This window comes from Zosterops lateralis (genome assembly GCF_965231275.1).
Source record: "Zosterops lateralis genome assembly, chromosome: 12".
Lineage (NCBI taxonomy): Eukaryota > Metazoa > Chordata > Aves > Passeriformes > Zosteropidae > Zosterops > Zosterops lateralis.
In genome coordinates, this window is record NC_139772.1 from 13,952,295 (window position 1) to 13,979,907 (window position 27,613).

At 44.9% G+C, this 27,613-nt stretch overlaps 2 protein-coding genes across 4 annotated transcripts in view; both read right to left on the bottom strand.

Moving 5' to 3' along the window:
- Positions 1-3,900, bottom strand: part of EDC4 (enhancer of mRNA decapping 4) — a 32,767-nt gene extending 28,867 nt beyond the window's left edge. Inside the window, exon 1 of the mRNA XM_083869882.1 lies at positions 3,794-3,900. Coding sequence (XP_083726008.1) covers positions 3,794-3,872 — 79 coding nt within the window. The 5' untranslated portion in view covers positions 3,873-3,900. The remainder of the gene's footprint in view (positions 1-3,793) is intronic.
- Positions 3,901-4,623: 723 nt separating this feature from the next.
- Positions 4,624-26,872, bottom strand: NUTF2 (nuclear transport factor 2). Of its 3 annotated transcripts, none has more exons than XM_083870323.1 (5): positions 26,788-26,872; positions 18,407-18,531; positions 16,387-16,458; positions 12,267-12,365; positions 4,624-5,245 (listed from the first exon to the last, which is right to left on the bottom strand). In XM_083870323.1, exons 2-5 carry the CDS (start codon positions 18,503-18,505, stop codon positions 5,132-5,134), a joined length of 384 nt encoding a protein of 127 aa, XP_083726449.1. In that variant the 5' UTR covers positions 18,506-18,531; positions 26,788-26,872; the 3' UTR covers positions 4,624-5,131. The 3 variants fall into 3 exon arrangements, with proteins under 3 accessions (XP_083726449.1, XP_083726451.1, XP_083726450.1); XM_083870325.1 differs by lacking the exon at positions 26,788-26,872 and adding an exon at positions 26,036-26,080; XM_083870324.1 differs by lacking the exon at positions 26,788-26,872 and adding an exon at positions 22,466-22,536.
- Positions 26,873-27,613: the final 741 nt, after the last annotated feature.

Consider the following 27,613-nt stretch of genomic DNA (forward strand, 5'->3'; position numbering starts at 1 on the left):
CACAAGCCATTCCAGCAGATCACAGAAACGCCAAAGAACACATTTCAAGGAATTTACCAGGCTCAAGGAGCAAATAGCCTTAGATCAGAAAGACTAAGCTGGTAATTCAGGTTTACTGAATCAAGTGCCAGACCAAAAGGTTCTTGACAGGTCGCTTCTAACCCTCAGGCCTGCAGAAAGACCTCTGAAGTCCAGCAGTGCAGGGATCAGCTGCAACATTTGGAGCTGGCTGGAAACATTTGTTCCTTTCCAAAACAGGCTTCTGACTGTGACACCTGACCTCAAAGTCCAGGTGTTTAAGTAACTTTGCTAGGAAACTCTGCAGCTGTGCTTATGGGATTGCCATATTTTTCCCTTGGTTGAACAAACACATAGAAGTTTATAGCACTCAAATTTCGTGTAAAGCAGGCATTTGTTCAGAGCCCCAGCTGTGCTTTGAAGAGTCTGTGTGCCCTGGCTTTGTACATCTGGCCTAGCACAAGCTGCTTGGTGGCTTCCATGCCTTCTGAAGGCTTTAGGAGGGGACAGACATAACAGTGTGTGAAGGAGACTTCTTCTTCACTAGCAAGGCAAATATTTGACAAGCCCCACTGGAGAGCAAGGTCCCTCCATCTGCACCCCCACATCAGCACACCCAAGGAAAAGCCACCTGTCTCAGCGAATCCTCGCTTGAATTTTTCACTGGTTTTCAAACCCGAAATTTCGTATACTGTTGCCAGGTAACAACTGCTGCTGAGCTCCTGCAAAATGGCTGCTCCCAGGACCAGAAGCTCCCCCATCCCTGGCACATGTAACAAACCTAAACACGAGTGTGGGCAAGAGGCAGATCCTTCCAAAGTAAGACAACCTTTCTGCAACCGAATAGGCTTCAACAGATCAGGGTGGGTGCTGCTAAAACACGACTGCAACTATTCATTTGCCAGAAGAATATTTTAAACTTGCCTGTCTATGAAGAGTCATTATGGACACAGAAATGCGCAGTGACAGGGTACCCCGATGCAGGGACAATTTGGGCACTCACCTGTGTGTACCTGCACTGCATGAAGAAAAAGCAGCAGCACTCACAGCCCAAGGGAATTCAAGTGATGGAATGTGATCCTGTAACCACCTCACATTGGTGCTGTGCCTGCTGTCACGTTAAGATGTGCCCCTTATTCCTGCAGCATATTGTTGGTCCTTGTCCAGTTGCAGCTACCTCCACTGACAGCACTTTATCCTTTGTGACCAAAGGCAGGAAAATATTCCCTACAGTCTCCCAGAGAAAGATGATATGTGCTTTGCCCTTTTTGCAGCCACAGCAGAGTCTCATGTAAGTACTGCTGCTCTTTTACAGACAGCAGGATAGGGCTGTTTGCTCCATGTGAAAAAGAAAGAAAGAAACATTCCCCAGAGGCTGATGGGCCCCAAAACAGTACACAAGTTCAGGAATGGGCATAGCTCATTCTGTGTTAGTGGAAGGCAGACAAGCACAGGTGCTGCCTATGCACAATCCTGGAGGCATGAAAGAAGGGAAGAGGGTCTATTTAGTAAGAACATGAACTAAACCAAAAGGTTAAGCCAGACTGGTAGATCCAGGCCTCAAAGGGAAAGAAGAGTGTTTGTATTCATTACCTTTTCAAAGAGCAGGAGCAGTCAGAGCTGAGACACTGAACTCTTCCTGCTCCCACCATCAGCAGGAGATGCCAGCCTGTACTGAACAGAACACTGCTCTGATACACCATGAGCAGGCTGAGCCCACCTAACACCTGGTTACCAGCAGAGATCTCTGCATGCATTGAAGGATCCTGCCCAGCACCAGCAGGGATGCTCCTCTACAGCACAGTGGCACTGACAGCCTGTCTCCACCTCACAGCAGGCAGGTCCAGGCTTTGGCCACAGCTACTGAAGCACTGGATGGAGTTTGCCAAAGCTGGAGGAAACTGTGTCAAGAGAGACAGAGTGGGCAGGGGATTGCATTTTCACAATCACCAGGCCCAGGAGAATTAAAAAAGTATTGTGACAGTTGTAAACTCCTTAGAGCAGAGAGTGTCACCTGCCTGGACAGGATCTAGAGGAACACAACACTGCTCACAGCCACCTGCACCTGCTACTGCTAAACTTGAAAGCTCCCTTATTCCCTTCCCCTGGCATCCTAACAGGAGTTGCAGAGACTTTAGGGTAACATGTGCACTCTTATTCTTATTATTATTATTATCATCTCAGTCTTTTCAAGTTTATTTGCTGTTACCCAGGCAGTGATTTCTGCTGAGAACCACCACAGGTTCTGTCCGTGAACTTCCTGCCCACTTGCTCCTTTTCCTCCCAACTGCCCTCCTGTGCACTGAAGTCAACGGAGGAGGTAAAAAAGAATGCACAGGAAAAAAGAATTAAAAGAAATAAGCCATACTCTGTCAGTAACTCCTTGACTTCAACGAGCAGGAGAAGCTGCTTCAGGAGAAAGTCAAGTCACCTTGAGCAACAACTCCAACCATTTCTCAACCACAACATACCCTTTCAGTTCAGAAACTCCTTGTGAAATGAGTGTTCCCCATCCCTGCACTGAATTCTCCTTTCAGTCTTTCAAGTACAGTGCTGCACGACAAACAAAAAATGTATTTTTCTTATAAGAATTAGAATTCAGGAACATGCTAGCACTCCAGAAACCAGAGAAAACTATTCCAATTAATGAGAACTTTCTCTAAGGGTAGTGAAGCTAATGAAGCTGCCTTCCTGCAGGTTTGGTCCATGTGCCTCTACAGCTCTCCACAACAATTCCACACCTAACCTCTCTTCCTTTTGGCCAAGCAAAAGGCAGCACACATGGCAGCTGCTTTGGAGGTAGCACATTCCTGCTCAGTCTCAGGTCATTTAGAATTTATATTATTCCTGTCCTGCCTTCCCTTGAAGGGAGCACAAGAGGGGCACAATTCTGTCCTCTACCCAGAGGCTAAGATTTTTTTTTTGCAAAGCACTCACATCTCAGCCTCCTTCAGAGTGTTACCTCACCACATTTGACTGAAACACCATGGCAGGTTCAAAAAGGGGGATAAGAGAGAGCCTAAGCTCCAGGAGAGTGGGAACACTATCTAACTGACTCCTCAGCCCGTAGCTGACACTCTTACAGGCAGAAGGGAGACCATTGAACTCGGCACAGAGAAATATAATAGTTCAAAGCACAGAAAGAAGACTTGCAGCCGCTTTAGGAGAGATATTTGTGATCCCATTTCACATACAAATAAGGAGAATGAAAAGTTTGTGTAAAGGGCGAACCCGGCACTGATCTCAGAGCGGCCTGACAGCCCCTTCCACTCAGCCCAGCGAGATTCCCGGGAAACACTCCAAGTTCTCCTGCTCCGGGGGGACACTCGTGTCACGGAGGTCGGTGCCGCTCAGCTCCCAGCAGCAACACGGCCCCGCTGAATGGAGTCCCGAGAGCGCCGCAGCAGCGAGCCCTAGGGCGGACCTGCTCTGGCTCTGGCCAGCGCCAACAACCCGCTCCCTCAGGCGCGGGTCCCCACGCCGGGGGCTCCTCTCCCCTCCCCTCGTCTCTCCCTCACGGGCCGGTCCGCGCCGCGCCGCTGGCTCCGGGCTCCGCGGGGAGCGCGGCAGCGCCGAGCGGGACCCTCCCGGCCCCGGGCGGGTCGGAGGGCGCTGCCAGGCGCCCCGAGGCCAAGCGGTCCCGGCCGGGCCCCGGGGGCGACCGCTGACAAGCGGCGGCGCAACGCCCGAGGGGCTCCCGCGGCCCGGCCCGAGACAAGGCCCCGCCCGGCCGGGCCCGGCGGCCTCTCGCGTCCCCCTGCTCCCCGCTCCTCACCTCCCGGCCGGTCCAGCTTGAGGATGTCCCGCAGGTGCTGTGTGGCGTCCTCGATGTCGATGCTGGAGCAGGAGGCCATGGGGCCCGGCGCGCCGCCCGCCCGCGCCGCCGCCACCGCGCTGCCCGGCCCGGCCCCGCCGCCCGCGCTTCCGCCTCCGGCCCGGCCCTGCGAGCGCCGGGCGGAAACCGCCGCCCGAACGGAGCGTTCCCGGCGCGGCGGGGGCGGGGCCCGGCCCGGGCGGAGCCGGCAGCGGGAGCGGCGGGGCCGGGGCGGGGAGCGCGGCCCAGGGCTCTCCCGCCGCCCCCAGTCCGCCCCCGGCCCCGCCAGGCTGGGGACACCCTCCCCGGGCGCAGCCCTGCACACGGCGGCTCCCGCCAAACGAGGCGAGGCTGCACGCACAGCACAGAGCGGCACTGAGCAGAGCTTCAGGCACAAACTCCTGCAGGGCCGCGAGATCCGCCCGCTGTGCTCGCCCGTGAAGAAAACACAGGTGTCGTGTTTGCCTTTGAGAGGGCAGCGAGAGTGACTACAGGCTCCCATCACTGTTGTCATCCTCCTGTATAACGTGGGTAATTTGCATTGGTAAACACAGGTGAGAACTAAACTGTCAGCGTTAGAAACTGAGCCAGAAGGCTCTGTTATGAAAGCTGCTGAGAAGGAGAGGAAAAGATGTGTGGAGGAGGGCAGACCTGCCCTGCACTCACTGGTAAAACTGTCAGGAATCATTCAGTTCGAGGTCCAGCTCTGCACAAGAATTTCCCCACCAGACAGACACAGTCTATCCCCAGCAAGCACTATCACACACTCCACAGCCAACTCATAAAAATAATTTAAACTTTTAAGAAAATCTCTGGTTTATTGTGTAATGTAGCATTGAAACACTTGACAAATCAATAACTGGGCTGTACAGGCTGCTGTTCTTTCATTTCTTTGGGTTATAGAGCATCTTGTCAGTACATAAACAACAACCTTTTGCATTATAAATTCTTTCCGAGGCATGCTGGTAACAACACAAATTTCTCTTATCAAATGCAGCTAAGTCTAACTTCCAAACATCATGCACAAGGAACTCATCTAGTGACAATGTAAACTCAGCAGAAGGGCAGGTCACAAGTCTTGCTTGCTCACGCTCTGCGGTGCTGCAGGTTTGTGTATGATATTTGGAATGTTCCGTGAGTGTGAGTAATACCAGTTAAAAGGAGAGGAAGAAAACGGGAGGGGGAAAAAAAAGAAAAAAAAAAAGAAAAAAAAAAGAAAAAAAAAAAAGAGGAAAGTAAAAGAAAAAAAAAATAAAAGTAAAAGAAAAAAAAAAGCCCGGGTGCCTCGGGATGGGCAGCTCAGCCGAAGTTGTGCAGTGCTAGCCTGAACATGTCATTGGTGCAAACCCAGGCATCATTGATGTTCTTTAATAGAAATATCTGGTGGAATCCCATGATAGGATCTTCATCAGCCTGTAGAAAGAGAGAGGGGGGGAAAAGGTTCAAAACACTCATTTTTTGAGAAACTTTTTCCAAAACTCATGATGAGACAACTTCAAGCTAACATTAACAGTGACATTACATGCTGTAAGACGTGTAGTACCCCGGGAGACACTGATACCACCACAGGGCCTGTTCTGAGGGGCTTTGCAGACAAACACCCAGAGACACAGAAATCCTGCAAAGGCACCTGAAGCTGGGGCTTTGTGGAAGGCTTGAAGGCTTGCTGACATGTCACTTACCACACTGATGGAACATGACTGCCTCAGTGCTGAATCACAAATCCCTTACACAGGAATGAAGGTCAAGAGAAAGTGGTTCAATTTTTAGCTTCTGAATTTTGGGCTGATGGCAAAATGGAGTTTCTGTAGAATTTGGTACCAACACAGTGCCTGGATGATCCAGGTGATCTGGGCTTTGAAAGCCTTGCCAGAGCAGGTGCAGCTGGCCAGAAACACAGCACTTCCCACTTCCACTGTCCAGCAATGGCTGGAAGGGAGAAGAGCATTCACTACAGCTGTGACAATGTGTTCTAAGCACAGGGAATGGCTGCAGCAGTGCCTCCAGCCCTGCCTCTGACAATGTCTGGGTATTTACAATATTACTACAGAAGTAGAAAATAGAGGGAGACTTGTACTCCCACCTACTGTTTATTTACCCATCTTCTCAGAGACATCATGCAGGAATTAAATTGTCAAAATAACATAAATGATTCCCAAATCAATCAGCTGGAAATCACCAACAGGATTTAATCTGAATAGCACACAGGACCAACTTCAAAACAATCTTCTGATGGTGGCTGTAGTGTGTTCAATTCAGCATTTGTGGAGGATTTTAAGCTTTATTTTTTCAATACATGACTATTCAGCTTCAGAAAAGGGAGAAATTTATAAAAAAGAACCTTCAAAGCAGCAGCCAGAGCAGCTCATGAAAGAGGCTGTCAAAGCACTGAATGTTCATTTCAATGCTCTGCTGCTGTTCACCGAGAACAAGTGAAAAGTCTGAAGAGCAAAGCAGACAAACAAAAAAGAAACTTTACTTTAAAAAAGTAATATTCATGGACTGTGAAACAAGTCAGCTTTGAGGACCAGCTTGCACAGGACATCAGTTGTATCACAGAATAGCAAGTCTGCCAGAACACTGGTGCCATCAGGTGCAGGGAAAGCATGTATTCAGATCCAAAAACCACTGCAAGGATTTCACAGTGACAACCACCTAGGAAGTTAAGTGGTGTACATGAAGTGCAGTTTCAGTAAATGTATGCTAATTCACAGAGGTAAACCAAAGTGGACCCTAGACTGGCCCCTCACAAAAGTGATACTGAAATAATGGTAGAATTTATTAAACCAGCTGAGAGCTCTAAAGCTACCAAGGCAAGCACAGGGTTAGCAGTTGTTAAGGGAAGAAGAAAGAACCAAACCCTAGAAGTAAGCAAATGCATAAATAGGCAAAGAACACCCACATATCAAATCCTGCATGCATTTCTTATAAGTTAAAAAAATAAAATGCTACAATAAGGTCATAAAAGGACAAGAAAAATGATGCAGCTACAGGACAGTTTCCTACTGAAGAAAGTAAATTGAGTACAACTCTTCAGCTTGCAAAAACATAATGACAATAGGGAGAACAGGCAGGACAAATTAACTATACAATAATATAACAATTAACTATAAAATTAACTATAAAATTAACTATAAAACCATGAAGAACAAAGTGAATGAGGAAACTACTACAGCCAGAAATTAAGAAGGCAACAAGTAAGGCCAGGAATACGAGCAAGTCAGTGTTCAATGCATGACTGAATGAGAGAATCATCCTCAAAGCAAGACAAGTGCCAGCAGTGACTGTCCAGCAGACAAACAGGGCACCTTGTCCCTCAGTAAACACCTGCTTTGCATGAGGCAGAGGCTCTCTAGGAAGGAGCCCAGTGTGAACACAAGCAGTTCTGCTGGGTTAGAACAGCTGTCTATTTCGTGCATTAGCACATGTGACAGCAGTCATGGCAATTATTTCAAAGGAAGTATTATCCCTACTACACATGCCCAGAAGAGAGGCTCACATCTCTGTGCTGCAGAGGTGCCCTGTGCACTGAAGCCTGTGGGACTGTGCCTTTTCCAGCTTCTCCCAGGCGCTCCATCCCAGGAGAGCCTCACCATTGTTTGGGAGTTGGCAGGTTCTCAACTCTCAGTTGCCCTCCTTGTTGCAGATCTCTGAGGCATCTACTACAAGCTGCATAAGTACATTTCACACCAAATTTGACCTTGTCATTACTGACATGAGTATGCTTTAAAATACACCTCTGGAAAAAAACCATAGCATTGCCAGACAAGCTTTAGTGGAGGTCTTGATTTCTGATAAGCCTAGGTAGGCCCTGATAAGAGCATTGCAACTCTTGATGCTTTGGCTTAAGGAAAGTTTACTCCTTTCTTAAGAAATTCAGGGCTGGACACATGAAGAAAGACAAAAAGGGAATTCTCCCCCAAAACACTTAGTGTGGTACAGACAGCAAAATTCCCACAAAGAAGTCATACATTATTATCTTCTTTATTCCTTTCATAGCATAGAGGAGCAGTATACTTTATAAACAAGAAAAATCCTAGACTATATTCAAGGTGAAGTATATCCTTTATAGTCCATTCCCAAATTTTGACTGTGTAATATTAGCACATAGCAAAGGCTCACAGTTCAGTGACTCAAGATGCCCCAGAAAACACAGACTAATCCTATCCCTTTTTAGTTTAGATCTTCATCACAGCTCAGATAACACCACTGAAACTCTCTATCCTTATTTTTCACACCAAATTCAGCATATCCAACTCAGGATTTGCACTCCTGATGGGAGCCCAGGCTTGAAACACAAGGAGCTTTAGTCTTCCTATAAAACTTTCCTTTGTGCAGTTCAAATTCTTCCATGACATCATTGAATTAAAACAAAAATTAAAGAAGTCCCGGAATCAGACTGCAAGAGTTGTCTGATTTCCAGGGCAGCCATTTGCTCAGCATAAGCACAGACTACAGCAGCTCTGCACCACAGAACCACAGAACAGGCTGGGTCGGTCCACAGATGGTAAAGGTCCACAAGAAGGGACCTTGAGAGATCTAATCCACTCCTCCTGCCTGGGCAGGGACATCTTACACTGCATCAGCCACAGCTTTGTCTAGCAGAGTCTTCAAATTCTCACAAAACAGATGTTTCACAAGGTGTCCAGGCACCACTTCCCAGGGTTTCAGTCTTCCCATGAAAATCTTCCATTGTGTCCCATCTGTACCTTCCAAGTTATGGTTTCTAACCACTGTCCCTTGTTACACTGTCTGGCACCACTGAGAAGAGTTTGCTTTCAGGTTGTTGTAAGTACTCAATTACTTTTCACTGACATTTCAAGCAGATTGCCCTTAGCCACCTCCTCTGCCAGTTCCACAAGCTCTTCATCACCCACAATCTTGGCAGCTTTTTGACCTTTCAGTTTTTCTATATCCTTTCTGACCTGGAGGCTCAAAAGGAAGTCCTCAGCTCACAGAGCAGTGAGTCATGTCAGAGTTTGAGATGCAACACTACTTTGCATTTCAGGTTTAGCTACACAGCTTTCCTCCTCTTGCCTAGTCAGGTTTCTTCACCAGCATCCCCAGCAATTACTGACTGAACTGCAGGGTTGCAATAACCCTTACCTCAAAGGAAAGGCTAATTACTCGAGACTGGAGGTTCTTTCAGATGTTAAGCCTTATTTAACAGGCTTTAAACAATGCTGTAAGTATTCAGCATGCATTACAAAAATATCCAGTGATTTTAATTGCAAATTTCCTTTTCCTTTTAAGACTAGGAAACACGGCATAACAATTAGTTATTCACAATTAATTCTGCATCAATCACTTCAAAAATCACACTCTGGGGAGAGCCACAGATCTGCCACATGGCTCTGAGAACACACAAGCCACAGCCATGCTTCCCAGCCGAGCTCAGGGGACAGAAGGGCGAGAAGAGAGCATTCCTTACTCAACCAGGACAGCGAGGACTGGAAGACAGGTAAGGCAGAGGGTTAAACGTTGTGGAGGGCTAGCCTGAAGACTTCGTTGGTGCACACCCAGGCACCTTGAAAATTTTTCAACAAAAAGGTTTGGTGGAAGCCTAGAACTTGGTCATCATCTGCCTGAGCATGACAGGAGAAACACATTACTAGGTGAAGCACACTGAAGATACTGGGTGACATTCTGGCTGAACATTGGCAAAGCAGGGTCACACCAAAAGGAATTCACTCCTAAAGGCTTAAACTGATGCTTACTCTTCCTAGCTGAAGCAAGCAAGCAGCACTCAGACAATGAACAGCAATAAAAACCAATAGGATTAGAATAAATGGATGTATATTTATTATACCTCTAAAAAAGGATAACCCCACCCAAACATTAATACCTATCAGCATCCATTAAAGAGGATCTTTGAAAGCAATTACTGCACTGCTTTAGCCATTGAGTTAGAAACCTGCTAGTGACATTCACCTACTTAAAATGCTGTTACTCTGCAGTATCATCTCAAAGAAGCTGTTGTGCCCAGGCCCCTCAGTGCAGGTGATTATTCTGCAGCAAAAGGTGGTGGTTTTTTTGGTGTGAGTTTTTTTTTGTTTGTTTGGTTGGTTGGGTTTTTTTTAGTTTTGGTGGGTTTTAAAATTTATTTATAGTTCATACTGGTATAGTTCATACTGGCATGCTACTGGTGGTCTTGGAAATGCCCTTTCTTGTGCAAAATTCTCTTACAGTTCTCCTTGAGAGCAACATATGCAGGCTGAGCAGCCACACCACTAAGAAGGCAACTTTAAATAGCAGTGAGTATGCAGCTCCACGTTTGCCTGTTACCGTGTTCCCTGCTCAACGAGCTGCATGTGAGCCACTTATTAAAATGCACCATCTGCGCCCAGTTGTTCTCAGTTACTGTATTGTACACAGAGCAGCACTGAGATGCAGTAAAATAGCTGTCAACATGTGTGAATTGGCACGAGAAAAAAGCATTCACTACATATGACAGCCAGGTTAATTCATGCCACAAACTGTTCCTGATATCTCATTTGTCCTCCTCTACAAATATTACACAGGGCAGAAGCCTTAAAAGTTTTAAATTGACTTTGACCTTCTGGACACTTGTTCTGTGAGAAGCAGTGATGCCAGGGATTAAGATGTGATTTTTAAAGCTAAGGTTTGAGACACATAAACATGAAGAGTGGAAAACATTTCTTCACCTACTAAATTTCATAAGCAAGTTGGATTTGATCATGATAGTAGGCACACTTTGATCCAGTATGTTCTCTCCAAATACCTGGATGCTTTAACACATGATCCCCAAATTATACTGAGTAATTTCAGCAAGCAGAAATTACTCGAAGGTTAAAAAAAATACATCAAAAAATCCTACTCTAAGTCATGGTATTTGCTCCCAGAAAGCTCCCAGACTGCATTTACAATCCCTCCATATCAATGGATTATGATTTGAGAAAACCCAATAGCTTTACAGAACCTTTTAGAACTTGGCATCTTGCCACAGGATCCAACACAATCGCTGTTGTAAGCTGCAATCTGCTTGATAATTTACGTAATAACCTTAAAAACATGACTGTGTAAAACCAGGTGCAGATGTGACTGGCCCAAGACATTGAGTCAAAAGCTCTTGATCACATCACAGAATTTAGTGCACACCCAAGAGCAAGGCTGAGATCAGCACATCTGTCCTGTGTTTTCCATGGTCACGTGTGGCTGCTTTTCCACAGAATGTGTGCAGGTAGGACTGAGCAAGGAAAAAGCTGGAATCCAACTTGCAGCTAGGAAGCAGGAGCAACTTTAATGAGAGCCAAAGCTGTCTATGTCAGGTTTAGCAGTGAATGCATTACATTGGGCACTGCTCTTCTCAGCTGCCCAGCCCAAACCAGAGAACAGCTTAGCAAGCAGATTCAAACAGTCAGTCCTATGTCTGCTTAGTAAACAGTACAGTGTCAGTGGAAGCTTGAATGCTTTGATACTAGAGGTGCCATCGAGTTAGCAGGAAAAGGAAATCTAAACAGCTATTTTAAAACAAACTGGGTGCAGGTAACTCTAAAGACTGGATGGCATTAGAGGCCTGACTTCACAGCATGGCTGGACCAAATGAACTCTGATAACTTTAACTATTGCTACATAATTACACATTTTTTAAAGTAATACCACCCACTGCAAGTAAGTTCTGCCTGCAGCTGACTTTACATAGAGTATTTTTTGCAAATTCCAAGAAAATGTCCTTCATTCATAAGTAGCTTCATTAATTTACAAGTATGTGGCCCTGGTATATTGGGTAAGTTTACACAGTTCAGTAGTATCACTCACACAGCAATATGGTCATACTAAGCCTGAAAAATAATCTGATTCTTCACAAGGAGTAGCTGTTTCAACAATAAGTGTTTGATGTCAGAGGCAACATTCCCACTGCTGAATCAGTTTTGATTACAGAGGTACTGGACTGTACTAACACCAGGATTGTGTTCTCGTGTCCTGCGACAGTAAAGAAAAAGTATGGACTCACTGAAGTCAGTTAACAAAATGAAGTCTGCTAAATCAGAGCTCAATGCAAACGTTACATCAAGGAGGATGGTAAACTAGATGTGCTTAAATTGTCCAAGAACACAGTGACAATGTTTTTAAATGTAAAAGAGGATACCAAAACCTTACTGTGTCAGGGTAAGGGAAATCCTGATGCCTCTAAAACCCACATGATATTTGTCTGCACAGTAAAATCCACAATAATTTGCTTGGCAGGACATGACTGTCAAATTACAGTTGGTTTACCTAGAACTAGGTATCTGAGAGAAGGAGCATTTCTTGACTGTCTTGAACAGCAGAGGAACAATATTCCAATGCAAGCTTACCCCTGATCCTTCCCCACCCATGAGAGCATTTAAATGTATTCAGAAATCAGATGATTTACAATCCTGCAAAAATCTAAGACATAAGCACTCATTAACCTGTAATGGAAAGAGTTTACCTTAAGCTGTCCCACTACCATACTGAGTATACAGCTATCAGGTGTAGGTTGGTGGTCTTGTGCTGTGATGCTGTGTTGTATTTTTTGGAAAGGGAGGCTCTGCAATGAAAAGAAATAAAAATAAGGAAATGCACAGTAATTGAATTATTTAACTTACAAAACAAAGATTGAGCAAATCCAACATTATGAAGTGTTAGACTATTGTGACAGTACTGCACAGAGAACTGTTGCAAGTGAGGGCCCTATTCATGCGGGGCAAATTTTAACAGATGTGTTTTTCAAGCATCTAAAGAGGAAATAATGTCACTGTACACAGTGAATGGTACCTTTTCCTGCTCTAACTGCACTGAAGGGCTTCAGATCCTCTGTAAGCTCAAAGTTTTTTTGATGAAGGAACAAACCTCTGCTCTGAACTGTGTTAAAAGATTTAATCATCCAACACTTGAGGTTTACCAGACAACTCCAAATTTGCTTCTTTGTTAAAGTGGCTGTGAATGGAAAGGGAAGGTGGATGAAATCTTCAAGACTTGAAATCCGCATATCCACCCTTCTCCTTTTTAATTCCCTTGACATTCAGGTAGCCAATGGAGGTACATGTGCAAGGAACACACCTGGAGAAACACCAGGCATTGGAGAGTAATTCCTGTCTTTCAACTTAAACCACATGCACATTCCAATATGGACAATGCCAAGCACTGAACGCAAATGCAATTTTGTGACTGTTCTCCCAAAAGCTGCATTACTGCTAGGTGCTTTAGTGGCAGTTCAGCATGGATGGAGCTCTGGGTGACCATGTGGCACTACAATTGCAGTCCAGGAACTGCACAGGATGGCAGCACGAGGGCATTCAAACATCAGGTGGCACTTGGATGCTGATTTGGAAACAGGCTGAAACAGATCCAAATGCATACTTCAACAAGTTCTGCATTTCCCTCTAGTGGAAGGAGCCTCAAAGACTTCCTAGAAGGCCTAGGTAGAGACATGAGTCCTGCTGTAACAGATATGAAGTGCAATCTTGGCTTTACAAGCCTAAGGCTCTAGGAATAATTCCAGGAAGCTAAATCCTTGGATAACAGAGAACACAGAAACTGTGGAAGGATCACGACCTGAGGAAGCAAATGAAGTGTAGGGAGCAGCCCTCTAATTAGAGGGACACTATTCAAGAACATCCTTTAATAAAGCCTGTAGTGTTTCCTCTTGGCTGGGAGTGCAATCCCAACCAATTCGGAAGTGCAAAGTGATCCAGCTGCTTTGTAGTATGGAATAAACATTTAGTAACAACACAAATCCAGAGCCTTCTTTTCTGAATGACCAGCAGACTGTTTTCCAGCATCACCACCCTGAACTTGAATGTACAAAAAGCCCACACAGCCTCCACAAGCATAGGCTGGGAATTCCTTTGACAAAAGGGTATTCCAAAGCCTCCTTCCACCTCAGCACAAGAGCTTCTTGTTAAAGAAGCCCTGCAAAAAGATTCTCTTGGAAAGACAGAGGGATGAAGGGGAATGAATGCAATTCTGTCTGGGGAGGAAGGAAAGGCTTTGGAATCAAGAGCTCTGCAGAACAGTGACAAGGAACCAAAGACAAGGCTGGGTAAGACAGTGGCTGTCTCAAGTACCTGATTCCACAGGACAAGAGGAAACGGCCTCAAGCTGCATCAGAGGAGGTTCAGGTTGGACATCAGGAAGAATTTCCTGACTGAAAAGGTTTAGCATTGGAACGGCCTGCCCAGGGAAGCAGTGGAGTCAGCATCCCTGGAAGCGTTCAAGAAACAACTGGACATGGCACTTAGTGCTAAGGGTTGGTTAACAAGGTGGTGTTCAGTCAAAGGTTGGATTCGATCTTGGACATCTTTTCCAACCTTAAAGATTCTGTGAATGTCCTCTTCAGAGGAAAGGACCCCACATAACTGGCCAGCCTAGTGAGCTACTCATGTGATGCACTGGGAGAAATCACTCTGGAAAGAGTAGGCATGTAAGTGACAGTAAAGATCACTGATTTTTAGGATGGGCAGAGGCTTCTTTAAATGGATAGCTGCTTATAGACATCCATCTGTACTGGAGCAAAGGATTTTGTAGTATGAAAAGTACAATAGAAGTGTCTAAAAATCATGGAGTCAGAAAATGAGCAAGGCTTTTACCATTCTCTCATGTTAGAAATTAAATGTTTTTTCACTATGAAAACTATGGAATCTCTTTGAAGTCAGGTAAGAGAAATCAGGCAAGAATAAAGTTGAGTAGCAAAGGCACTGCTGGCAGCAAGAATACCTGTCTCAGCTTCCTCCTTTGTCTGGTATGTTCACAGAACTACATAATTATTATCTCAAATGCTCAGTGTAAATCAGGCTGCCCCTAATCAGCACAGGCACTCTATGTGAAACAAGTCCAGCACCAATTAGGACAGAAGGAACAAGTGTCAACTCCCATGCTGACACAAGGTACAGATGTGCCAGGCCTGCAGAACAGTGCCCATACAACCTTGCCCCACTATATTAGCAGATTGAAAAGGTGCCATACCATTGCTGTCACACAGCAAAGAACTTGATCTAAAAGAAACTGCCACCTCTCTGTGCTTACATCAGTTCACCAGCCAGGCACTGAAGGACACAAGACAGCAGAAATGTGAAAGAACTTCACTGTCAACCTTTCAGGGATGTGCTGAACTGACTGAGCAGCTCCAGAAGCAGAGTAGGTGAGCACATGAAGCTGACACAGCAAAGGAACCCAAGCAGCTCAGTGCTGACAGAGGAATGCTGAACAACATTAGAGTCACTGTAAGCTGATACAGCCCATAACGAGCCACGGCGCTGGAAGGGCACAGAGTAACTTCAGGGCATTTCCTCCTGACTTTAAGCAGATGGATACAAGAGAGAAAAAATGTCCCTAAAGCAGAGCAGTGTCTTCACTCACCAATACGACTGCAGCAAGCACATAAATCCAGAAAGTCTACCTTGCACCAGAGATAGGGAAGGTAAAGATGAGCTATGTCACAGTGGGAAAGGGGCTGGACCTGCACTGGGCTGAATCCAAGGCAGCAATCAGACACTGTGGCCAAGCAAATGCTTGGCTGGTTGGGTATCTCAGTGGCTGCAAGCCCAAAAGTCTAAAGAACACTGAGTGCACAAACAAGCAATCCTGGAGCTTGGGTATCCCCTCACCTACAAGCAAGCATTGCTGCTCTTTCTGAGATGTGCAGCCTTCTCAAAGGCAACACAGGTACCTAAAGCACAGACCTGAGGGCAAACCTCAGTCTTCATAGTTAAAGATGCCTTAGGCGAAAGAAGCAGTTCCAAAACACAGGAGCAGTAGCTGTGCAATGAGCCAAGTGTCAAGTTACAATTATTTTTCTTCTCAATGTGTAATAAAAATGTCTGAAATACCATACTCAGAGCAGACTGTCTGGTGACCTAAAAAGCATGTCCTCTGCATATCTTGCAGGAGAAACAATCTTTCTGGTCTCCTGACAGCTTGCAAGTACTCCCTGTTTTATAACAGAAGTATGGATTTACCTAAGAAGATAAAAATTCTTTTGTTTAACAAAATGAACATGGAATTTCAGTGTCCTCTCATTTTCTGAAGAGGAAACACATGTTTAAAAGTCCTGAACCATACCTGCTCATATCTGAACTGCTGACAAATCTGCACTGAGGATAAGTCAGCTTCTCCACTATAGAACTTATTTGCAGTGTACATATCAGAAAATAAGTTGCTCCTTGCTGTAATGGGTCTAGCCTTTATCACAGACAGATCCAAGTAACAGGTTTGCTATTGCTTCTTCCTTGGCATGCCTTAAAAGAGCAAAGGCACCTTTCACTCCTCTAGATCAGAGGCAGCTTATGCATTAGACCTTTTAAAAAAAATAAATCAATAATGTCAAATACAATTGCAGTCACAAAATAACCTTGCAAACTATGGAGTCAATTAACATTCCACCATTAGAGCCATCAGTGGAATAACCCACTACGCAGCAGTAATTCATAACATTTCTTGAAGACCTAAACTGGAAGCACAAGTTCAAGATTTTTTTGAACTGCTTAAGTCTAACTCAAATTCTCAGGGGCAATTATCTTCTAGTCTTCATAACTGTTTCCCAAAACATTCAGTAAGGATTACAGACTTACAGTGAGTTTTTCAACAATGGCTGCTTTGCCCTGGAACTGCTGTCCTTCCCACGTAAGGCATGATGCATCAATCTGGGGGAAAAAGAAAAATGTCATCAACTTAGGCAACCCTTAAGCAATCCAAATAATAGACTTTGTTTATTTAGCATAAATCCTCAGAATCCAGCTATTTGAAAACTACCTCAAAGGGACATAGAAAGAAACCAGCAAAATCAATTGAAGAAGTTTGGAACAATCAACTGAAAATTAAGTACATTATATTTCATTATCCTAAGTCTACCAGCAAAAAGATTTCCTGCCTTCAGATAAAAATCATCTTTCAGAAGAAAATCTAACGAATAAAAAGAAAATAAAAATTTTATGGACCCAAAGTCAAGCATGTGGAAAGAGAAAAATATATGAAGAAAACTGACAACATGAGTTACACCACTAGGGTAGTGCTCCAACTCACCTAACTTAAGCAATTCAAAAGTGACTGGTCAGATCCCTACCTGGAATAGGTGACAAAAGTCTGAATTGACTTGGATTACACCACTAAAGATAAACTGAATCTTGTGGTGGAAGTAGTAATACAGGAATACAAATCAAATCTAAAAGCTCTCTGCTGCATTCCTGCATGCTATAAAATTTGTTTGCTCCCCAGGGTCTCTGAGGGGAAAAAGCTCATCATTATAAGCCCATTTCTACAGAATCTCCCCAAATTTAGACATATTGTGACCTTGGTGCATTTCAGCCACACAAAACAGGGTGGTCCCATTCTGCACAGTTCAGGAACTCCACAAAACAACACACATCAGTGACCTGCATAACAGTTCCCTCAATTACATGTGCACAGGACTCTTCATTGAATGATGGAAGGCAGAAAGATCCTAAGGATAAAAAAAAAGCCAGGAGTTCACTGTGTGGAACGCCCCATCTCCAGGAATTTAAATTAGTTTGTACTTACCACCATTTTGAGGAGTGAGTGTATTTTGGTAATAAAATACAAACTGCTAAGAGCCTCCATATTTAGAGCTGTGGTTAGAACACAAACTGCTTGGTTTTCTTCCTCTCTAGGCTCTGTACACAGCTTCTTGGGCAAAGTAAACCAACAATCTGGCACGTAGCAAGTACACAACAATCCCAAGAGCAAATGGTATCAGTGCTGCTGGATACTGCTGAGGTATAAGAAGGGGTGTCAGGGGGTGTTGAACCATTTTAATCCTCAAAAGCTTGCTGACACTTCACACAGCTCATCCAGTAGATGAAAAACCGGCCAGAAAAACAGGATATGCTGCTAGAAGACTTGTCAGCCTTGAACATCTTGCTGAAACTCCTCGGCCTCCCTGCAGCATTCCTCACCATCAGCAATCAACTCCACACACAGAGCACTTTGCAAGCTCTGGAAGAATCTTCCCCTAAAACTAAAAGCTGATGTTCCTTGGGTTTGTTAGTTACAGTTTTTAATTCTGGTATCCAAGTCCACTTCACCCCAAATAAGAAGCAAGAATAAAAACCTAACATTTGAGGGAATTTAAACTAAATTTACATTAATTTAACATGTTATTCTACATGTTTAAACTGGATTTAAAACTGTAAATCTATTTTAATGTTCAGAGGATTAATATAGCATGAGGTCCAAGAAATACCTGCAAGAACTGCTAAACACAAGGTAGGACTTAAATTACATCCCACTTCAAGAACGATCCAAGCAAATCAATGCCTGTAAATAAATGGCAAACTAAGACTAGAGCGTTTGCTTTTACAGAGCATTTCATCACAGGATTATCATCAAACCCCTTCAAAACAAATCACTGCCTACAGCTAAACAGGGCTTTTGTGAGTCTGACTGCCTATAAGGCAAACAAAGCTCAAAACAGAAGCGAAACACAAAAGAGAAGCAATAAATAAAAGTGAGTGTGATTGCACTGACTGGCATTATGGAGTCAGCATAAAGCCCACTATCCCATCCTTGTGTATTCTCACATGTCAAAACAGGGAATCCCAGACATGGGATGGAGCCCTTTCTGTGGATACTTACGTATATTGCTCCTAACTGAGTCCTGTCTGCATCAAAAAGCTGGTAGTAATGTTGTACAAAGCTGGATCCAATCTGCTCCCAGATAGGCTTGTCTCCCATTCTGAATCCTCAACCAGAGCCAGTGACTATAAAACAAATGAACAAAATCATCAGAAAGATGACAGGGATAAGTGTAACACTTGGCTTGAGTATTAGCAGCAAGAAACATAGAACCTCTCAACTGGCCTGAATTTTTCTTTGGGATAACTAGGACAAACTCACCTCCGTATCCCAGACTCTTGTAAATAAAAGTCTTGGATACTGAATGGTTTAATTTCTAATTATAGATTCAGTTTGTAGTGCTATTTCAGTGTGAGGTCACATCTCATGTACAAAAGTGAAGAACGAGAATAAAACCAAGTGTTACCACCTTGTCTTCACATATTTTGGAAGTTACTCCATCTGAACAAGCTGGGAAGTGCTCGCTGTTCCAACTTGATCCCAATTACTGTAAACAACTGACCTGTTAACATGGATTGTCTGCAAGTGGCTTACACCAACTGACTCATGTACTTAGCTCCTCAGGTATTTCACCATCCACAGGCCATTCTAAGAGTGTCCTGTCAATGGCACATAACAAGAATTAATTCACTAGCTCGTTGTTTAACACAAGCTTACTGCCCATCCTCTTCTATCCTGTCAATGAGACTGAAGTAGACTGGATGTTTATCTTTGAACCAGTAATAACTTCAAGATACAAATCATGATTTTTCATAGTGGTGACTCTGTAGCTCCTAGTGAAGGTGCTGAAGGCATCCCACACTTCTGAACACAAGTCCCTCTATTCCAGAGGGATTAAGTATAAAACATGCACAGCAGTCTAGACAGGCCCAAGCTGATGGCTTTATCACAACATTGCATTTTTCAAGAAAGTAAATTCATTTTTATTTATGCTGATATCTCTCTGAAAGTCTGAAGAATTGTGCTAAAATTCAAAACACAAAAATGCTGCACTCAAACCCCATTATATTTTAAGACCTGAGTTCACTTCAAGCAAACTATACATTCCCAAGAGCTCCACAGAGGGTACTCCCAGGCCCAGCTTTCTGTGCACAGCTGGACAAGAAAGCTCCTTTCATATTTCAGGCCTTTGGCTGTCTGAGCTTTACTCAAACCAATAGGAACTGAAATGGGTTCAGACTCCAGGTTGAAGTTTTAAGGTCATACAAACTTGGCCTCAGACTCACAGAAGAGCAAATCTCTTTTATCAGATCAATAGCCTAACAGCAGGTAGCATCTGTGTTTTCAGGGTGGTAAATTCGACTACCAAGAACAGCTGCTGTCACAGCTTTAAGCATCCTTAGCTCACAATCAGACATCCAGGCAGTACAGTCAATGTCAAACTCACCAAGCCCGCACATTACCATAAAAATTTAAAAATGCAAAGTCTTGTTGCCACACCACTATTGTTTCAACTGCTCCAAAGAGATCTACAATCTGGTGTTAGTGACCAGCATGAGCACTCCACTGATACTTGCATTACATACCTCAGCCTGGAGGAGGTTACCCAGTGTGGTCACTCCTCTGGGAGAACACATTACACATTAAAAAACACCCAAGTACAACAGATTTTTAAAAAAGGAAAACCAACCTCATATGCACCTCCCAAACAACTTAAACCTAGTTCTTTATAGGTGAAAAGGTTGTATTGGTTGCACATCCATAATTGCTGCATACCAGCCTAACAAGGAGTTGATCCAGAAATCAAATAACTTCAGCCTGTATTAGGGGATTTTATCTTGAAGAAAAACTACCCTAAAACCATGGCACCAACTCCCTGAAAACTCTACTGAGTGATGTCCACCCTGCTGAGAGGTAGGGCTCATGTCATATTTCAAAACTAGAAGCAGTAGGATTTAAGTTTGATGCTTGCAGTTTCCATTCCAGACCTGTGGGTACCTAGAAGTGTGTAGTTTGGGATGGCTGCAGTGGAGCCAACAATCAGCACAGGTGAAAATCACATTGATTCACTTTATAAGGATCATTATAGCTTCAACTTCCAACACACAAAGTTACATCACTATCAGATTTTCCTAAACATTTAGGGGCAAATCTAGTTGACAGTATTGATGCTCAGCAGTCACACAACCAACCCTGAACTGAAATCAAGGACAACAAAATAACCACCAGCTTCCTCTTCTGAAGCTAAAGCAAGTTAGCTATTGCCATATTAAACTTCCCCACACACAAGATGTGCATTCACCCTTAACAGCTCCCTGTACCATCACAAAACCCCAAGATCAATCTGTATGCCAGCACTGCACCTCATTTAGTCCCTCAAGGCACACAACAGCCTCACCCAAGCACCAGATGCCTTCTGTTCAATCCTGAAACTGTGAGAAAGCCTTAGAGACTGCAAGGAATGAAGGAATTCTTATTTTAAATATGGAAAGCAGAATTGCGGTTTCTAGATTTAAAAATCAGTACGTTAGCTTGCTATCTCCTCCTAAAAAAAGTATTTGTATTTTGAGCAGTAAAATACTATTAAATACATAAAATAAAAACCAGCATGAATTTTACCATTTATAGTGTTGATTTTGTCAGAAACAAGAACAAGCTAAAAAAAAAGTGATTGAAATTAATGATCCTTGACTAATTTTTTTTGTTTGCTACAACCTTACTTTCTTTCCTGTGCCATTCATATATGGTTTTGCTGAACACTGATTCTTCCTGGAAAGGTTTATTTTCCTTTTCTGATTTGCCACCTTTTCCTCCATGCTGTCCTGTGTTTTCTGCCTGTCATTACAGATGTAAGAAGCTTAGAGATGTACCTAAAGAAAGAACAAGATGGGAATGATCTGTGTCATCAAGCCCAGTCCTTTTCAGCGAGACACAACTCATGTAAGACTGTATTGATACTTATCAGTACAGTATTTTAATGAGATAAATATAAAAGGCTTTAAGATCTATTGCAAACCTATGAGGAAAGCACAGGTTCTGATGTTGTCAAACACTAGGGCAACCCAGAGGTGCTTCAGAGCCATCCCCAAATTGGTGCTTCAAATCCGTCCATGATTACAGAAACAAGAATATTCACGTAATATAATGCCAGATAAAATAAGTTTCAATAAACTAGAAAGCTCCCAAGATGTGGCACACCCGTCCTTTTAAAGGCACCTGTTGCAAGTTACTATTGTGTAAGTGCATTACTGGATATTCCATCTTAATTCCCCACGGAAAAGGAGATAATTTCCTTAAACTAATTAATTTCCTTGCCTTTGTCCCTTCAAACCAAACCTACCTCCTCACATCCACTTAAGAACATCACAGTCCATGTGATTAACAGCTTCTTCACAAAAGCACAGTGGTAAAGCTGAGCTATCAGCACATAGTGCGATACTTAATTTACATTATTCACTCTATTTCTTGGGATCTGCTAGTACTAGAGAATTTATCCCCACCCCAAATACGACCCAGCACTCAGTGCTGAATCAGAAACCCAACACAGGGCACAAAAGCTGCAGCTCCCAGCAACTCTCTTCAACAGGTATATGCTGACACTGCTGAACTGAAGTGCTTCTCTGCAGGGGCCTTTTGCAGTGACATCAAAATAAAATTCTCCAATACCTTTGCCAGGCTGCACAATGACATATCAAGAGTCAATTCCACCCCTCTACACACCTCTCACCACCATCCCTACACATCTCATCCCACAAGATACCAGGGCATCCCATGCTTTGGCCTGTGGCAGACTGCACCAAGGGCAGGACAAGCTGCAGGACCCAGTGAGCAGCAGCACCAAAGAGAAAGCTGCACCCAAAAGACAGAGAAGACCTAGAAGAGAACAGACCCTCCACATGGGCCATGAGTGACCTTGAGTAAAAAAATAGGCTTACATGGCCTCAGGGAGACTTTTTTATCCACAAAAACCAAAAATACAGAATATTTTCTATTGCTTGTCCCAACTTCGATGACTCTTGTCTCCACTCACTCCTCTTCCATCCCTCCTGCCTCAGCTCTGGGTGTGAGACCAGCACGAGCACACCAACACTGCCCATAACTCCTAAGGGGAACTCATACCTTAAGAGATTAATTTCTGCCACCAGTCTTGATGAAACCTCCTCCTACTGCTTCCTTCACAAGCTACAAAACACATGATTCTCTGTCAGTTTGCTGCAGCACAAAGTCCATCTTTCTGCTCATGCGGCACCACCAGAGCTACTCAGAGAGGCAGCTTGAGGAAAAGTCACTTTTTTACTTGGAAAAACAAGACTAATAAAGAGATTGCCTTCTCTGGAACACATAAGTGCCAGTGACATTTGGAGCAGGTGAGCTACTGTCACAGCTCTGCAGTATGGAGAAAGAACAAAAAGTTCCTTCAGCCAGCACTTATGCTTTACCACATTATCAGACCTGGGCACATGTAAGCTTGCTGCTATCAATTAAAAAAATTAAGTCATTCTGAATTGGAGCAAGGTCAGCCCATGATTCTAAAGGAATACTACATTTTCTGAAAAAGTCAACAAAAACTAGCATGAGAAATAGTAAAGTATAAATTGCTGAAGAAAAACAGGTGGTCTGCCAGGGATTGCCACATTTGAAAAGCAAGCTGTATTCAAAGAATCAATGAACAACCACCACAGGCAAAGAAAGTCTGTAAAGTCTCTCTGGTCTGCAAAACACTAAGAAAAAAATCACTGAATTTAAATAGGAAAAATCTCAAACCAATACATTTTAATGCTAGTGGAGAAAATTGCCTTCTATTATCCAGTTATGGCTATATTTATTCCACAAGTAATCTCAGCATAAATAAACCACACTCCTGGGCTAGTAAAGCCAACACACCAGCAAAGTTAAACTCTCTTGAGATTGAATTCGAGCTTGTTTTCTGGAAGATTTGAGAATCAGTGCAACAAAGTAGCACCAACATCGCCCTTAAATCTGTGCTGCTGGTCCAGTGACACGTGTGAATCCACAGCAAACATGGTTGTGACCATCAGTTGCTGCACCCTTCACTACTGATTAACAGGAGAAAATAAGGACAATGAAAGCACTCTCAGCTTTTTCAGTTCCTGATACTCTTGCAATCTCTACCATGCAAGTATTTTAGATAAATCAGATTAGTCATCAGTCTTTAGACTGGTGAGTAAAATAAAGCAGCAAACAGTTTTAGACTGGTTTTCCTTCAATTCCTTTTTTTTTTTTTTTTTTTTTTTTTTTTTTTTGCCATTAAAACTTGCAAAGATAGGAGTGTCTCCAGTGTGCACTTTCTAGGAACACAATGAAAGCAGCATCACAGGACCAGTTCCTTCTCTTTCAGACAGGTCATCCATCTATTCAACTCCACCAACAACCACTTGATAACAATGATCCTCCTTTAGCAAAGGATACACTCCCAACAGAGAAACTATGCAAATTGTCACAGAATAATGCAGGTTTGCAAGGGGCCTCCCCCAGCTCAAAGGAGGAGGACAAACCTGTTCCACCGCCTGAGTGCCCTCACAGAGAGGGCAGCTGTCCCGTGTCCTACCGAATCCCATCTGCTCCAGTCCTGCCCCTTGTGTCCTGCCTGCCTGAGGCCCCTGAGAAAGCCTGGCTCTGACAGACACTGCAGGCTGTGATCAAGCCCTGCTCAAGCCTTTTCTAGAGAGAACAAGCCCAGGCCAGGCACAATGCACAGTAACACAGGGATGCAGGAACACTGGAACTTACTGAGGGGCATTGTGTCTCACCAGCCATTTATCCCCAACACACTGCACCTCTGCCTGCTAAATGCCAATTCAGCAGTCAATCCTTCTCTGCTTGAAAACCTACAAAACTGCCAGTTGAGGAACAGATTTGTGCATTCAGAGACTGAAGGAAAGAAGTGTTTCTCTAATGTATTTTCACAATTATTTCCACAGCAGTTGCCTGATCCATAGAGGAGAACCCTCTGTGAACTACAGCTCCAGGCCAATCAGAATCCATTGACTTCAGAGACCTCCACCAAGTAATTGCCAGGGACTGCTCTGTGCAAGAAATTACATTATCCAAAATATGCTTTTAGAGCGAAAAATAATTAAGTCTAGATATGTGAACAGTGAAAGGATGGAATGGGAGAAAGGAGAAGATGACAAGGTCCAGACTATTTCCTTCTGGGACATATATTTACTTTCCCCTTCTTAGTCTTTTTATTCTTCTACTCCAACTTTATCGAAACAAATTAATGAAGGAATTATGCCAACCTGAAGTACATCTTTTTTGTTAGAAATGTCAGCAAATGTAAGGCCACTAGTACACAAAGCACCTGAGGAAGACTCTGGGAAAGCTTTCCTCATTCCAACTGCAACCTGACAACCCAAGAGAGCCACAGGGAGTCACTCAGGATGGTTTTCAGATATACAGACACATATTACACGGAACTGCAGAAGAGGACATCATGTTTTCTTGTTAAGCAAAAGCCACAGTGCCACACAACTGCCATTTTTTCCAGAGTATTCTTCATGCAAGCCAAAAACTGAAATCAAGTTTGCAAGGCTGAAGCCACATTTCCTTTCCCCAAACTGAATGCAGGACTCTCAGTCTAAAAAAACAGGGGAGGCAAGGGAGAACTGCTACACCTTGGTTTTCTTTACCTTATGGACACAGTAACAAAACACTTAATGGCCAAACTTGCCACAATATCTATGAGTTTTAAAACAAACTAAAAGAATTATACTTGCAATGTTACCAGCTAGCAGCATATATTGCAGTCCTAAACTTACCATACTCTACACTTTCATCTCCTCATCAACAGGGACAAAATAAATCCCAGCAGAGAGAACTGAGGAAAGTTGTTACCATTTGCATTTTTTCTAAATAGCTGAACAGACACAGATGTTCAGCAAATGTATTTCAAATCACCTAACAAATAACTTGCAATCTTTTAAACAAATAATAATTAGGGGCCCAGTGGGAAAATAGTTAAATAATCCAAAAGTGAGCCAAAATATCACCTCACTTTAAATGAGATCAGGCATTTCACTGTATACAGTAATTTTGTACTTCTAGGTAAAGGCCTGTGAAATGCCTTTTTTTTTTTTGTTTCTGCTAAAACAAAACTTAAAGTCACTACACACAAATACAGAAATCACTGCTTGAACACAACTTCTCAAGCAGGCAAAAGAGAATTAACTTGAGATGGCAGCTGATTGAGGAATCAGGATTCACTTTCAAGTAATGTTTCTGCAACCAATTCCTACTCAAGCATTTACCTGGGCCTTTTTTTTTTTTTTTTTTTTTTTTTTTTTTTTAGTTCAATTGCAATACAGTACATCCAACTCTAAGATATATTTACACTGGAAATTATGGACTTCAAATGAGCTAATTATTATTTCAGCTTGCCTCAGACAGGAAGTTCAATTTGAATTGAAAGAACAGACTTTTGGAGATTTAAATGTCTTCAGAAAGCTATCTCACATTACGTGAATGTAACACACACTCTTTGCTATTGCACACCTTTGCAGGTTTTGATTATTTTCAAAGCTGAAAAGTGACAACAGCTAGAGAAGGGAAGAAAAAATTTTCTGTTGCAGATCATACTGGAAAATACTCAAAATAAAAAACTACATGGCTGCAGCAGATCACTGAGCACATGCACTCGGCTAGTTTCACTCCAAGGAAAGCATGAACCTTTCACGTCCAATGTGACAAAGTGATTCAACCATGTCAGGTAACTTCAGTCCTCTCACAACCTTCTGGCAAGACAGAAAACAGCAAGAACATTAAAACCGAGTACACCTTCCGCCCTGCACAAACCATCTCCTCGCAGCTCCCGGCTCACCCTCCTTACTCTCCTCCCTGCCACACCGAGCCGTGCCAAAGCGAGACCGAAGCACCGACGGGCCCCAGGCCGAGGAGCAGCCTCGGTGCCTCTGAGGGTCGCGGCGGCAGGGCCGGGGCGGCTGGCGGGGACAACACGGCCGGGGAGTGCCGGGGGCTGCCGGCGGGGCGAGGCGAGGCGAGGCACAGCCCGCAGCTCCCCGTTATCCCCGGCCCCGCCGGAGCGATGTGCCCCCCGAGCCCGCCGAGGCCCCCCGCTCCCCCCGGCGGAGCTGGGTCCGGGCCGCCCGCCCCCCGTCCGCCCACCCACGCGCGGGGCCCGCCAGTCCCAGGCACGGCCGGCGATGGCTCGGCTCCCGCCGCCGCCGCCCCTCCGGGACCGCGCTGCCGGCGCCTCAAAGACGGGGAAGGTCAGGGCGGCTCTGGTCGGCGGCTCCCGCCCAGCCCGGCCCGCGGCAGCCGGCAGCGCCCCGCGGCGGGGATGGGGCCGGGCCACGGGGCGGCGGGAGGCGAGCGCGGGGTGTGGCGGTACCGTGTGCCGGCCCGCGGGCGATGCCGGTCCCCGTCCCGCTGCCGCTCCCGGTCGCGCCCCCCGCACTCACCCGCGGCTCCCACTATGGCGGCGGCGGCGGCGGCCCCGTGCGCGGCGCGAGCCCCCTCAGCCTCCCTCGCCCGCGCTCCTGCCCCGCCCCGCTCCGCCCGGCCCAGCGGCATGCCGGGACGGCGAGTCACACCGGCCGCCGGACGCGCAGTGGGAGGGGCGACTAGAACTACAACTCCCGACAAGCCGCGCGCCGCACCCCGCGGTGTTTCATTTGAATGAAGGAAGGGGCCCGCGCGCCGCTGGCCCCGCGGCGGCGCCCCGGAGCATTGTGGGATCGTGGGGGAGCGGAGAGGGAGGGCGGTGCGCCTGGGGAGTAACGGGGCCGGGATTGTGCCCCTTTGGGACAGGGTTATCCCTCTCTGGGACGGGGTTGTGCCCCTTTGCGATAGGATTGTCCCACTTTGGGAAAGGGTTGCACCCTTTGGGACGGGGTTGTACCCTCTGGGACAGGTTTATACCCTCTGGGACGGGGTTGTGCCCCTTTGGGACAGGGTTATACCCCTTGGCGATAGGATCGTCTCACTTTGGGACTGGGTTGCACCCTCTGGAACACAGTTGCACCCTCTGGAACAGGGCTGTACCCTCTGTTTGTACCCTGTTCCTGAGTATCAAAGGCCTTCCACTGGAAGCGGGCTGTGATATCACTCAGGTTGTGGATGTGCACAGTTGTGTGGTTTGGCAGTGTGATGAAGGTCTTCCCAAACGTCACACTATTCCTGTTCAGCCTGATGTGGACATCCACTGCTCTTCCATGAAGGCTTCTGTGGGTGTCGTCACCTGGAACAAAGGAAAGGGCAGTCTTGGCTCAGCTCACAGGCTGAGGG

Bases quoted from the DNA above. Each gene is read 5' to 3' on its own strand.
- NUTF2 (XM_083870323.1), bottom strand. From the start codon at position 18,505: ATGGGAGACAAGCCTATCTGGGAGCAGATTGGATCCAGCTTTGTACAA. The intron at 16,459-18,406 runs GTAAGTATCCAC...TTTTTCCCCCAG, and splicing joins CTCAGTTAGGAGCAATATAC to ATTGATGCATCATGCCTTAC. The intron at 5,246-12,266 runs GTAAACTCTTTC...CTCTTTCTACAG, and splicing joins TGGTAGTGGGACAGCTTAAG to GCTGATGAAGATCCTATCAT.